Source organism: Penaeus monodon, chromosome 17 (genome assembly GCF_015228065.2).
Source record: "Penaeus monodon isolate SGIC_2016 chromosome 17, NSTDA_Pmon_1, whole genome shotgun sequence".
Lineage (NCBI taxonomy): Eukaryota > Metazoa > Arthropoda > Malacostraca > Decapoda > Penaeidae > Penaeus > Penaeus monodon.
In genome coordinates, this window is record NC_051402.1 from 617,145 (window position 1) to 632,144 (window position 15,000).

The 15,000-nt window shown below is 29.3% G+C and overlaps 2 protein-coding genes across 2 annotated transcripts in view; one reads left to right on the forward strand and one right to left on the reverse strand.

Annotated features, from left to right (window-relative positions):
- Window positions 1-8,258, forward strand: part of LOC119583417 (collagen alpha-1(VIII) chain-like) — a gene marked incomplete in the record, with an annotated part of 13,787 nt that extends 5,529 nt beyond the window's left edge. The window contains 1 exon segment of the mRNA XM_037931885.1: window positions 7,475-8,258. Within this exon segment, the coding sequence (XP_037787813.1) occupies window positions 7,475-7,545 (71 nt within the window).
- A 4,562-nt stretch (window positions 8,259-12,820) lies between these two features.
- Window positions 12,821-15,000, reverse strand: part of LOC119583864 (probable ubiquitin carboxyl-terminal hydrolase MINDY-4) — a 22,489-nt gene continuing 20,309 nt past the window's right edge. Inside the window, exon 7 of the mRNA XM_037932592.1 lies at window positions 12,821-12,860. Within this exon, the coding sequence (XP_037788520.1) occupies window positions 12,821-12,860 (40 nt within the window). The remainder of the gene's footprint in view (window positions 12,861-15,000) is intronic.

Genomic DNA, 15,000 nt, shown 5'->3' on the forward strand with positions numbered 1-15,000 from the left:
ATAATATATATATAATTATATAATATATATATATTATATAATATATATATATTATAAATATATATATATATAATATATATGATGTATAATAATATATATATATATATATAAATATATATGAACCTATAATATCTCTATCATATATATATATATATATATATATACTCTCTATTATATATATCTATCTCTATCTATATTATCTATGTATGCACAATATACTATAACATATATAGAAGCATATATATAAACATATATATCAGATATATAATATCTCTAATGTATTATCACTAATATAATACTATATATATACTATATCTATCATCATATATCATATTATATCATCTATATTCTAATCTACTCTATGATCATATATACATATATAATTCTTATAATATATATATATAATATATATATATAATCTATATCTATATAATATATTATATAAATATATATATAATATATATACAATATATATATATATATATATATATATACTATATATATATACATAATATCTATATCTGTCCTCTATATATATATATATCTATAATATACATAATATATATATATATTATATATTTATATATATATAATATATTATATATATATTTTATAATATATATATATATATTATACATATTATATATATATATATATAGTATATATCTATTATATATATACATAAGATATATATACATAATATATCTAACATCGTGTATCTATCATCATATATCTAGATCCGTATATCTATATATATTATATTATATATATTATATATCTATAGCTATACATAATAGTATATATATTATATATTATCATCTATATATTACATATATATTATATAATATCTAATAGATATATATATATCTCTATATCCATACATGCAGTATTCTATCTATCTCTCTATATATTCTCTATCCTTATCTCATATAGTCTCTATATATATCTATACCTCATATGTATATATCTCTTAGCAATCTATCTTATCTATATATATCTTAATATATATATATCGCCTACTATATCATCTATCTATCTCGTATCTATACTCCTACTACATCTATATATCTATCTCTATTACATATATATCTACCTATCTATCTATCTCCATATATACATAACTAATCTTATATTATATATATCTATATACTATATAGATATATACTTATATCTACATCATATATATATAGATATTCTATCTATATATCTATCTATATCTATATATCTAAATATTATACATATATATCTATCACTCTCATATATCTCCATTATATTATTATGTATATTATATATTATATCTCTAATTATATATACATATATATATATACATATATATAGAATATATATATATGTATATATATATCTTATATATATTATTAATATACTATATATATATATATGTATCCTATATATGTCTATATATCTATCTCGTATATTCTGTATCTATATGTCATATATATATATATATCTATATATATCTAGATATATGATATATATATATTATACTATATCTAGCTCTATATCTATCTATATATCATATTATATTATATCTATTATGTATATATATATCCTATCTCAATCTATATCTCTCTGTATATATCTATTCTTTCTATATATATATATCTATCTATATATATATATCTATATATATATCTTATCTAATAATAATTATCATATATTTATATATTATCATTATATATATATCTTATATATATCTATTCTATATAGTATATATTATATATATCTATCTCTCTATTATATATATATATATATCTATAGATATATATGCTATATCTCGATCTATTATATATTATCTATTATCAATGTTCTATCATATATTGTATCATATTATATCTATCTTATATATATATACTATATCTTATTATATCGATATTATATAATATATATTATTATCTACTACTGATCTTATTATAATATTCTGTATCTGATATATATATTTATATATTCTACTATATATATCTTATATATATCTATATATATATAATACGCATATAGTATTATATATCTATTCTATTTATATATATATTATAGATCTATGTAGTTATCTATCTTATATAGTTTCTATCTATTATATATATATGTATTATATATTATATGAGATATCTATATTATATATCTCCATATATTATATATATATATTATATAGATATTATATACTGTTTTATATTATATATATACATCATATTAATAGATAGATAGTATATAATCTATATCTTATAATATATTATATCTCTAAATATCTATTGTATAATGTATATGTGTATATATATATGGTATATGTATAGTTGTATATATATATGTATATGTATATGTGTATGATATATCTGTCTATATTATTATATATATATTATATGATCATATATATATGTCTATATGGTATAGATAGTATATATATTATATGTCTTATATATATTTTATATATATTTTTATGTAGACTCATCATATGTCTTGTATACCTATGTCTATGTATACGATATGTAATTTAATATATGTATAATAATTTAGTTGGTATAGATATGTATATGTATATAATATGAATATTTATGTATATTTACTATGTTATTTATGTATGTTACAGATATTATGGATATTATACTGTATGTATATGTATATTATGATTCGCTGTATATATATGTATTATATTTATATATAGTATGTATATTGTATATATATGTAGTTATGTATTATGTTGTATCATGTATAGAAGCAGTGTCTATGTATGTACTACTGTATGATATATAATGTACTATGTATCCTACATACTGTATGTATCACTGTATCATATATTGTATGTATACTGTATATCTTATGTATGTATAATGTATCTTATGTATGTTATATGTATATTATGTATGTAGTTATGTAATTATATGTATATCTCTGTCTGTCTATGTCTCTTCTGTCTAGTCTTGTCTACTCTCTCTGTCTGTCTCTTTACATCTCTCTCTTGTATCTGTCTATCCTATGTATGTATATGTCCTCTCTACTATAGTAGGTAGTGTCTATCTCTCTGTTTTTAATGTCTCTTGATATATTATGTATCTGTATATCTATGTACATGTATATATATTACATGTATATATATGTCTGTCTAGTATATGGATAGTATAGGAATATGTAGTATTGTATGTAATTATCTGTACATATATAGGTATGTATGTGTATATATGTCTTTTGTAACATGTATATGTATACATGTATATATAGTACGTATGATATATGTATGTTGCATATATGTATGTATATTATAAATGTAACGTGTATATATATATTTTAGGTTATGATATATATTATATGTAACGTATTGTGTAATATGTATATTGTATATATGTATAATATATATTATATATATATATATTATATATTATGTATATGTGTATATATACATAGATATGTTACATATATGTGATAATATATGTATGTAATATGTCATATATCTGTATGTATATACATACATATATGTATTAGTAGTTATATATATTTAATATATGTAATATCTTAATATATATATGTATACTATATGTATATATATTTATATATTATATATAGTAATAATATATAGATGGTATCTATATATTATATAATATATAGTAGGTATTATGTATGCATATTATAGATTTGTATATTATATTTGTATATGTTATTTATATTGAAATGTATCTTTGTATATTTATATGTATATTTGATATGTAATATAATGTATATTATATGTATATATATAAAATATTATCTGTCATATATGTATAAATATATGTCCAAGTATATTTATGTATATGTATATATATGTATATGTATATGTATATATATGTATATATATGTATATGTATATATATGTATATATATGTATATGTATAGATATGTATATGTCTAGCTATATTATATGTATATTCTGTATAATATATGTATTTGTTTATATTATGTAATATATTAATATGTATATATGCATATATTATGTATATGTATATCAATGTATGTATACATGTATGTATATTATAAATGTGTATGTAATATTCTATGTATATGTAGTATATATAATGTATATATAGGTGTCATGTATATGTATATATTGTATGGTATATATGTATACATCGGTATATGTATATATAATGTATCTGTATATATATGTATATATGGTTTATATATATGTATATATATTTGTATATATATATATATTGTATATGTATTATATGTACATATATATGTAGCTGTATCTATATGTCATAAATATATGTATTGTATGGATATATTCATATGTATCTCTATTATTATATGTATGTTATATTAGTAATCTAGTGTATATGTATATGTATATGTTATGTGTATGTGTATATATTATATGTATGTGTATATGTGTATATATGTGTATATATATGTATGTGTATATATATGTATATGTATATATATGTATATGTATATATTATGTTCTATGTAAGCTATATGTATCTGTCTCTGTGTCTGTATCGTTTCTCTGTTCATCTGTGATCTCTAATAGTGTCTATGTCTCTTGTGTCATATCTTATGTATACTGTCTATGTGTTCTCTCTGTATATGTATCTGTGTCTATATATGTATTCTGTATCTCTATGTCTGTATCTGTCATAATGTGTAATATCTATGGTCTATGTGTATACTCTGGTATATGTGTCTCTCTCTGTCTCTGTGTATATATCATGTATATGTGTCTCTCTATGGTATCTGTTGTCTCAACATCTGTCGTATGTGTAGTATCTATGTATATGTGTATCTCATCTGTATTTGTCTATCTATTTATATGTATATATGTTTATGTATCTCATCTGTATCTGTATATATCTTTTTTACTGTCTCTATCTGTCTCTCTCTCTGTACCGTCTGTACTATCTTGTTTACTGTATCAGGCTCTGTATCGCTCTCCTGTCCAGTAATGTATATGTATCTTCTGTATGTTATGTATATAATATGTATCTATATAATGTATTATATGTATATGTAGAGATATATATGTCTATTCTCTATTCTGTCTATTCTCTGTATCTGTACTCTATCGCGTCTCTTTATCTATCTATCTCTACTGTATCTGTCTCTCTCGGTCTATATATTCTGGATATGTATTATATCTGTCTATGTCTCTACTCATATGTTACTATCTGTTGGTATATATAATGATCTCATGTCTACTTCTCACCTATGTCCCTCTCTGATCGTCGCTGATCTCTCTTTGTCTCTCTCTGTCTCGTCTGTATGTCTATGTCTCTGTCCAGTATCTGTATCTCTTTGTCTGTCTCTTGTCTATATGTCTATGTGGTACATACTCTGTTATCTGTTATATCTATGTTATCTGTATATATTCATATGTAGATTATTGTATAATATGTATATGTCCTATCTTTATATCTCTCTTGTCTCTATTGATATGCTCTCTGTATCTATTTGTCTATCTCTGTCTCTGTTTCTGGTCTACTCGATGGTACATGTACTATCTTTATATCTATGTCTCTGTCATCTATTATGTATATCTTTGTCATCTATATGTCTCTGTCTCTATTGTTCATTCATCTGTCTATCTTTTGTCTTATATGTATATTATCTCTTTGTATCTATCTGTCTCTTGTCTACTCTTTTGTCTCCTCTCTGTCTCTGTCTATCTTTGTCATCATCTCTGTCTCTGTCTTCTTTGTCTCTCTCTTTATCTGTCTCTCTTTTCTCTATTCTGTATCTGTCTATCTTTTGTCTATCTTGTCTCTGTCTCTCTTTTGTGTCTCTCTGTCTCTAGTATCTCTTTCTCTGATCTATGTCTCTGTCTCTCTTCTGTATCTCTCTGCTCTATGTCCTCTTTTGTCTCTCTACCTGTCCTCTGTCTCTCTTTGTTCTCCTCTCTTTATCTCCCGTGGCTCTCATTTTGTGTGTGTGTTTGTGTTTGCATGTGTGTGTTTGTGTGTGTGTTGCGTGTGTGTGGTGTGTTTGCGTGTGTGCGTGTGGTGTGTTTGCCTGTGTGTGTGGGGGGGGGGGGGGGGGGAGGGGGGGGGGGGGGCGTGTGGTACGTGTGTGTGGTTTTGCGTGGTGCGTGTGTGTTATGTTGTTGTGTTTGGGTGTGTGTGTGTGTGGTGTGTGTTTTGCGTGTGTGTGTGTTGTGCTGTGTTTGCGTGTGTTGTTTGTGTGTGTTGTTTGTTTTGCCTGCGTGGTGTGGTGTGTTGTGTGTTTCGCCTGTGTGTGTGTGCGTGTGTGTGTTGTGTTTGCGCTGTGTAGTACGTGTCGTGGTGTTTGCATACCTGTGTGTGTGTGTGTGTGTGTGTGTGTGGTGTGTGTGGGTGTGGTGGTGTGTGTGTGATGTGTGTGTGTGTGTTGTGTGTGTTGTGTGTGTGTGTGTGTGTGTGTGTGGTGTGTGTGTGTGTGTTTTAGTGTAGATATATGATATATATGAGAGTTGATATATTTTTATAGTAGATTATCAGTGAAGTTTTAAAATCAGTGATTGCAGAAGCTGGTATATTTATGTAAATCTCGAACCATTTTGTGTACTATATTCCTCTTGTTTCTTCATTCCTGTTCATTATGTAATATTGACTACAATATTTTTGAGTGTTTTTGAGTGTGATCTGATGATTTTTGTGAACTGCTTGTGTACTGCAATTGCTGCAAAAATTATTGTATTTCTATGACTTTCTTTAAAAAAAAATTTACTTTAGACTTTAGACATTTACCTTCTGACTGTACATACAGACTAACCAGATTTACTAAAATTACTAGATTGTGCCTCTATGTATCTTTCCTGTTTTTCCGATTCCTGTTCAACTTGATATATGATTTTCTATTGCATTTACCTCAGAACCTTTATGAGAAGATAACATGATCCCATTGAATATCTGCATCATTTAGGATTATTCAAGGATCAATAGGCAACTTCCAAATGGTAACCAGTTCTTATGCATGAGTGTTTACAACATTTTTCAAGCCCTTGACTACAGAATGTATGGACTTTATCACATACAGTACAGTTTTAACCGTTCTTTTGCTTAGATGCAACCAAACTTTTCCAACTAGTAAATCGATACTAAGTTGCAGGTGAAGCGAGGGTAACCCTGCTACCTCACCTTGGCTTATCTTGAGCTAACTTCACACTAACTTGTTGAGCGGTTCACACCTCCTGGTGAGGCAGTGCTGGAGATGTTGACACTGCCCAGCATCTCCATGGACTTTTGTTGAGGTAAACAGTAAACACACTTCATATGATTATATTGCAAATGTAGAAATCAGAATCTGTAACATTTTGTAAGTAAAGTTAGGAGAATGGATCTCCCATTCCCTTGATCTTTGAAACAGTTGGCTCCATTAGCTTTACAATCCCTTGCAAAAGAAGATGCCAGAGCCACTGCATTCATGTGATATAAAATATCCCTCAATGGTCTTGAGCCACAATCAGCAGCTCCCGCCCTTCCTGCCAAAGACTAATGCAGCGCTTTCCCATGTGTTGCAGGCCAGTGGCAGGCCTCAGACTACCTAAGGCTCATACAGCCCATACTACCACCCAAGGGGGCATGGACCTAAGGGCAAGGACCTAAGGGCAAGGGGCGGGAGCAGCGGAGGAGAGGGACCAGACACTTCCAAACCACCACAGTCCACACAGACTCACATCTCATGTCTGGCAGATGCCTTTCTCCTATAATAGAACAAACATGTTCAAAACTGCCCTCAGTACTTCCAAAAATTGTGGAGTCAGGACATCCACCAATAGCTGCCTACTGATGCTTGTTGTTGACACTGACATTAGTCATTAACACCTGTTCAAAAGTTCCTTGTATTTCAATGCTCAAGTAGTGTCACATTAGATGTGTCAGTCAGACACAATTATTTACATTGTTTTGGCTAAGGTACTTATGGAAATGTTAGGCTTAGTTCATTTTCTGATATTCCTTCTTAAGAAGACAAAAAAGAGTGCCATCAAATATCTTGTTTGGATGGTAATATGATCTCAACTAATGAACAGATTATGTAATCTGAATGAGAAAATTACATGTTTAATGACTGTTTTTGTTATTTTCTAGTTTTTGTGTGTTTACTGTGTTTAGTCTTGAACTGCTGCAGTACTTGATTTTTTTTGACTGACTCATTAACAGAATGTTAGACAGCTTTAGTTTTGTCAGACACTAAACCTGACATGGCTTTAACATGATCATGTTCATTTCCTGAGTTGTCACTCTTGTCTTTCATACCTCAGTCATTTGTGTGCTAACCTATCAATAAATACTGAATGTGCTGAATTTTACAAACAATTTAACCCATCACTGATAGAATGTTCTATCAAACCAAAAAGAAATTATGATATGATAACAATGCATTATAAAGTCTAAAAGGAAAGTGAATGCATAAAAACAATTATTTTATCATAAACACTATTTTCATTACAAGCTCTACATCCCCATTCATTCAGACATTTCAAGTGGAGATGATGGAAAGAGTTCAATGTTTCATATTCACTCTTCCACTGAATCCTAATTTGTTGCATGTAAAAGCAAAACTATGAAATGTAACCATATCAAGATGCATGAGGGCTTATTTCATGCAGTCTCAGTTTTCAAGGTAAGAACAAATGAAGTAGAAAAACTTCATATAGATAAAGGTTGTATACATTTTCCCGGATTTTTAGTAGATAGCAGTTAATGATATTTTGAGTAGTCAGGTGCTGGGTATGATTTGCTATTTTGTAGTTTGCATCTTCCATCAACAAATTTAAATACAAAGTAGCAGTTTTTTTTATAACAAAGTAAATTACCATCTAAAATTAGCTCAAAGCATCCAATTGCAGATAAAACATGTGGATAGCTTTCCTCAAAAATGTATAGAGAATTGGGCAATTTAACTTTTAAGATATTCTGCTTTACATGTATAGGACATCTATTAATATCAGATTGTTTGTATGGGTCTTTTAACCAAAAACTATATTTTTCTTCATTTTGTGAAGAATGCATTACATTCAGAAACAAAGAATGACTAATCTTCACAGGACCTTATTATATATATTAATAGTTAATATCCTTTTTAGTGCATCACAGTACAGTCATTACCTTTCACTCTTACTACATATTTTATTAAACAAAACTTCAAAGTTCAAATCCAGTGCACCCATTTACATACTTGATTTTGAAAGACAGGACCAAAGACCTCAAAATTGAGTGTCCGAAGGCAGATGTTTATTTGAAGGTCAGTACTTTGCTTAATTACCATATGAAGGTAAAACTACAAATTTACTTTCTGATAATACCTACTGCAGCACAGGAGGCGGCAGTGTTGGGTCAAGTTGTTTGGTTACCATAGTGTTACTGTTATCTCTTTGACCTTTTGTGACTTTGTCTGTTCGATTGCAGCTGTCTTTTCTCTGGACCACAGTTGGAGTATCAAGGCATGTGATGTGAATAGTCCAGTTGTTATGTTTGGGAATATTATGGCACTGATATAGGATTTTTTTTTGGTCAAAGTATTAATTACCCTCAACACAAACTGTAGAAGATATCAGTGATGTATTGCATGAATTTAAAAATAATGTCTTCTTGAAGTATGGACTAGCATACATGGCCTTTCTAAAGTCTGATATTTTGCCTCCTTCATATATGACAGGAATATACATTTCATTTTATTTTCAGGCTTAGCTGGTGAAGATCATCTTTTACCAGGACATCCAGATTCACCTTACAATCCAAGTTCTGGATCAGCTCCATATGCAGGAACAACAGCTGATGAATTGTACAAACAGGTATGTGGCTCTCTATATATTCTTATAATCCTGAAACAAATATGGAAAAAAGAACATGTTTTAATCTCTGTTTCCCCCACCAGGTTGATCATCTGAATGGCTTGGTTTCTTCAGTACTTCCAACCCTTGATGGCACCACTTCCTCTTCCAGTCAAGTTCCTCCCATTCCTGACTCAACCATAACATTCCCAGTGGAAGTAGACACTACTGGCACGAGAGTTCCAGAAGACACGGCCTCAAGAACAGAAGCACCATTCCTTCCTGGCGTAGAGGATTCAACTGTAGGTGGTGATACTACAACTGAAGCTAGTGCTTCTACTGATGATGTGCCTTATGACTATGAGTATGAAAATTATGATGATTATGTCTATGAATATGATGAATATGAGTATGAAGACGAAGAGGATCCAGAGTTAGAGTATTACGACTATTACAAGGATGGAGCCCGGTACAAGCGGCGATCTAAGAAAAATAACGTCCAGAGTGACTCAGACCATAGTCACCATGAAGAAGGAAGATCGGGGTCTTTACCACAGCAGGAGGAACATGACAAGAGAGAGAAAAAACAAAAACATACCCACACAAAGAAAGGCAAGAAGAAGAGTACCACTGATAAGAAGAGAAAGCACAAGTCAGGAAACAGAAAAAATAATCAAAATTACCACACCATTGAGAGACCAGATACATCACCAGTTGTAAATCCATTAGAAAATACCCAACCACCACCATCTACAACAACTCCGTCTCCCAGGCAAATCATTGAGGACAGAGCAGCGAGAGTAAGAGCACTGAAATTAAGAGCTCAACAGTTACGTGCACGACAGGTTAAAAATTCAGATGGAAATAAGGACATCCATCCACTGCGAAGATTCTCTGAAATCACCCAGAGGACAAAGAGAGACTTAGGTTTCCCATTTAACAAGCTTTCAGAAGAGGTAACTTGGATATAGACTTTGTAATACTTCTGTAAAGCCATGTTAACAGTAGTTCTTTAAAAGTGAAAGTACTAAAGGAGAGTTAAACTGATTACATTTTTACTATTTTAAAGTGTTAAAGACAGTACAGTAGTTCTTCTGTCGATGAAGTTTCCATGCCTAGTATCTTTTGGCTCTCCCTCCAAAACTATGCTTCAAGAATGATTTATAATGAATGGAAAGAGGTGCAAAAATTTCTATACTTCCAAATGTGTTCTTTAACTTTTACTGGCGAGACCAGAAACATTGTCAGAATCAGTGTCATTAATATGTCAATTTTCCCTTCATCATTGTTATCTATAGTTAACTATTGAAGAGAAAGTAATTATTCCTAACAAAAACCACTGAGTGCCATGAAAAAATTGTTATAGTTTTTACTTTAGTTTTACAGTTCTTTTTAATGAAAAATGTACATTATGAATAATAGTTATACATTGAAGATGTGTTTACCTTGCCTGTACTAATCACAAAAAATATAAATGTTCATATCTTGTCTCACACTGTGGCATTAGTTCTTAGTAATCAGTTGTTGTTATCTTCAGAGTAAGCACTTTTTGACATTCTGCACTTCATTCTAAGCAGCAAATTAAAGCTTCAAGAATGGTTATATAATTTACCTTAGTCTTTTATGTGATTCATGATTTTCCAGCTTCCAAAGCTTCACTGCCATAACCTCACTAAAGTGCAAATGTTGTCATAGACATGGCCCAGTTTGTGAGAATTATTGAATAAGCTCTGATTTTTTTTCAGTTGTTACTGTCATAGGTATAAGTTAATCACTGACTGTACTGTATATAGTTCACAGTTCTTGTCTACAAAACTTGAACTATCAGCAAAACATCTTTATGACTTCAGAAGGTCTCCTTTTTCAATAAAGGAATATTTCATAACTGTTGCCATCTTGACTTTATTCCAATTGTGATATATGATATCTGGTTTGTATAAAAAGAAAAGACAAGTCATTAGTTCACTTTTTTGTCTATCATTCAGTAATGGTGCTGGTAAATGATAGAATTTTATTAACAATTATAATCAATAAACAAAAAAATAACTTTCTTTTTCAAACTTAGAAATGTGCGTGCGCACACACACACACGCAAGCACACACACACATGCAAGCGCACACACACACACACACACATGCAAGCGCGCACACACACACACATATGCAAGCGCGCACACACACACATGCAAGTGCGCATACAGAAGCACACACGCACAAGTGCACAAGCACACGCACGCAAGCACGTATGCACAAGCACACACAAGAACACGCATGTATGCAAACGCACACGCAAAAACACACACACAGGTACAGTGTCACAAAAGTTGGTTTGTAATTCTGATAAGAGACAAATGAATGCATGCACAAAATGGACTACCTTTAGAGTATTAATGGAACGTTCATTTTTAAGTTGAAAAATTATTATTTATTTATTTTTATTTTTTTTGCATTTACTTCAGGAATGATATGGAATTGTTTAGAATGGTATGCTGTTTTTTTTAAATGTCAACTCTTACTAACTAATGTCAAAGCATTTATGGTCATTAATATTACTAACTTAATCTACCATCATCAGTATCATTTTCATCTTCATATGCTTCCATCACATGAATAAATTACAGTATCTCTGAAATACCAGGGACCCATAAACTAATAAAAATATGGCTGGATTCATAAGCATAAATTGTACATCTTTTATGCTTATGACCTGGCTTTAATTTCCCTTATCATATCATTTGCATATAATGACTTGTATTTCACACTGTCATCTCTACTTCCCAACTTCTTTCTTTATAAGGATGCAGGATATCAAGGTCTTTCATTATTTCATAATTCTTAAAAAAAAAAAAAAAAAAAAAAGCTTTTGTCATTTCTCTTGATTTGGAATTCAGAAGATTAGTTTTTTTTATATAAGGAGAGTAGAGTCTAACTAATGTTTATATTTCATTTAGAGAAGAGTACTACTTGGAAGTAGCTTATGTTTTAGCCTACTACTATTTTGACCATGTAATTATGATGCTTTTGTAACACTATAATAAATAATTGTAATTTTCTTCTTGATTTCTTAATAAAGCAGAAAATCCTCATTAACATCTAAATCAGGAACATTTGGCCATAGATAAAGAAGAATACACTGCAGAATAAAATAAATATAAGAGAATCCTTTTTTTGAAAAATCGAGTGGACATCCTCTCTTGCTTACCAACTTAACTCCGCACTTACCTAGTTCTTGCAACGCAAGACAATACCCATGACTGTTAGCTGCATACACTAATCACTTAGCCACTGTCTTCTGACACATCAGATACAGAAAGAATGAAATAATGATTATTAGTATTCTAGACAGATGACAATTTTAATTGGTTAATGCAAATGCATAACTGAAGATGTGATTATTAAATAATGCATAACTGAAGATGTAATTATTAAATAAACTAGTATCTTTCATGATTGTCTCTCCAAATAAAGATAATTTTAGATGTTAACCCACTGACATCAGGTTCATGTACTGTCCACTGTACTTTTACTTTATCACTTTTGTTTTACACACAGCACAGTCACAAGTGCTTAGTCAATCAAATATGTTTACCCCAGTCCTTGAATTTGTAGAAAAAAGGGTTTATTTTCTGTTATTATTATTTGTTACTATTGTTGCATATTATTATCATTATTATTATTAACAGTTGCAGTATTTGTTATTATTGCATCTTCAATGACAACAATGTAGCAATCAAAACAAAAACATTTAAGAGAGGTCAGATGCCTAGTAGTCGACTCCTTGGTGACAGGGCATTATATTTCTCTAAACTGAATTAATAAAACAAAACTACAGTGGGTCATACATGTATAAATGCACTCCTGGCATCAACTGGATAAGATCCAGTATCATGTTTCAACTATTTACAGTGGTTCAGCATGTCAATTGATTTTTTTCTAATGATTTTCTCGTCTGCTCGTGTTTATCAACAAAAGGATGAAGATAGGGGCATGTATTTTCAAATGTTAGTAATGAGAAAAGATAGAATTCAGCTGCAACTCAATACACTTGAAATGAATATCTGTCCAATTTAATGGGGTTTATATTATAATATGTATTTAGTTACTTGATTACAAAAGTACATAGACATATATATATTCTGAATTATCAAACACCAGATATCTGTAAATGCATTCCTACAATGTTGATTATAATTACCATCTTTTAGGTTATAATTACTGGATTATATCTGCTACTATCTTAATTTTTTCAGTTTAAAGAAAATACCAAATTATGTAACAGGCAAACATGTACACCAAATTAATTCAAATGCATGCAGCCCAAGGAAAGAATCATTTGAATGACTAAGTTTAACTGCTTCTAATAACCTCCTTAATTATTCATTATCAGTACAACTGAAGAAATGCTAAAGAATGAATGCGATTGCCACTCTTTTGACAGTGATATATATATATATATATATATATATATATATATATATATATATATATATATATATATATATATATATATATATATATATATATATATATGTTTTTCTGCTGCCAGTAATCCAGAATGAATCAACCAACTTACACGATATGTTTTAAGCAATCCTGTCTTTTAACAGGAGAACTGACATATAAATTAAAAGTGACTACAGCATTTTCAAATTTTAGATATTCTCTCATTATTTATATTGGGGCCTAAACAAAGCTTATCTGCAGGTCTTTTTGACTTAGATATATGAAGGGTCTAGTACTTTAGACCCTTCATATATCTTAGTCACTTGAAAAAAAAAAGGGACTTTTTTTTAATCAGGAAGACTGGGTTCTTTTGTAATGTAACTAAAGAATTACTGAAGCTAAACTTTTGGTTCTACTATACATAAACATATTTAGGTATAATTTAAAGATGCCAAGCTAGCAATTAAAGTTTACAAAACTGACATGTAAACATCCTGAATTTGCAGGATAAAAATCAACATAGTCTTTTTCATTGTCTTCATTCCTCTCTCTCTCTCTCACTGAACTTCTACTAACCTGGGTATCACCTAACATTTATATTTATTGATAATTTTCTGGGAGAAGTCATAGTATACTGTTATTTATCTCCTCAGATAGTGCCTAAGGAAATAAACTTAAAAGTCTATCAGATTTTCTGAAGTATATCTATTATCTATTTATGACTTTTTAAAAATTCCTACCATGAAGGAATGATGATGATAAGGAGCAAGTAACTCTAAGGAAATAATTACTGAAAATGAGAAACTGCATTTAGAATTGGTTCACATGTT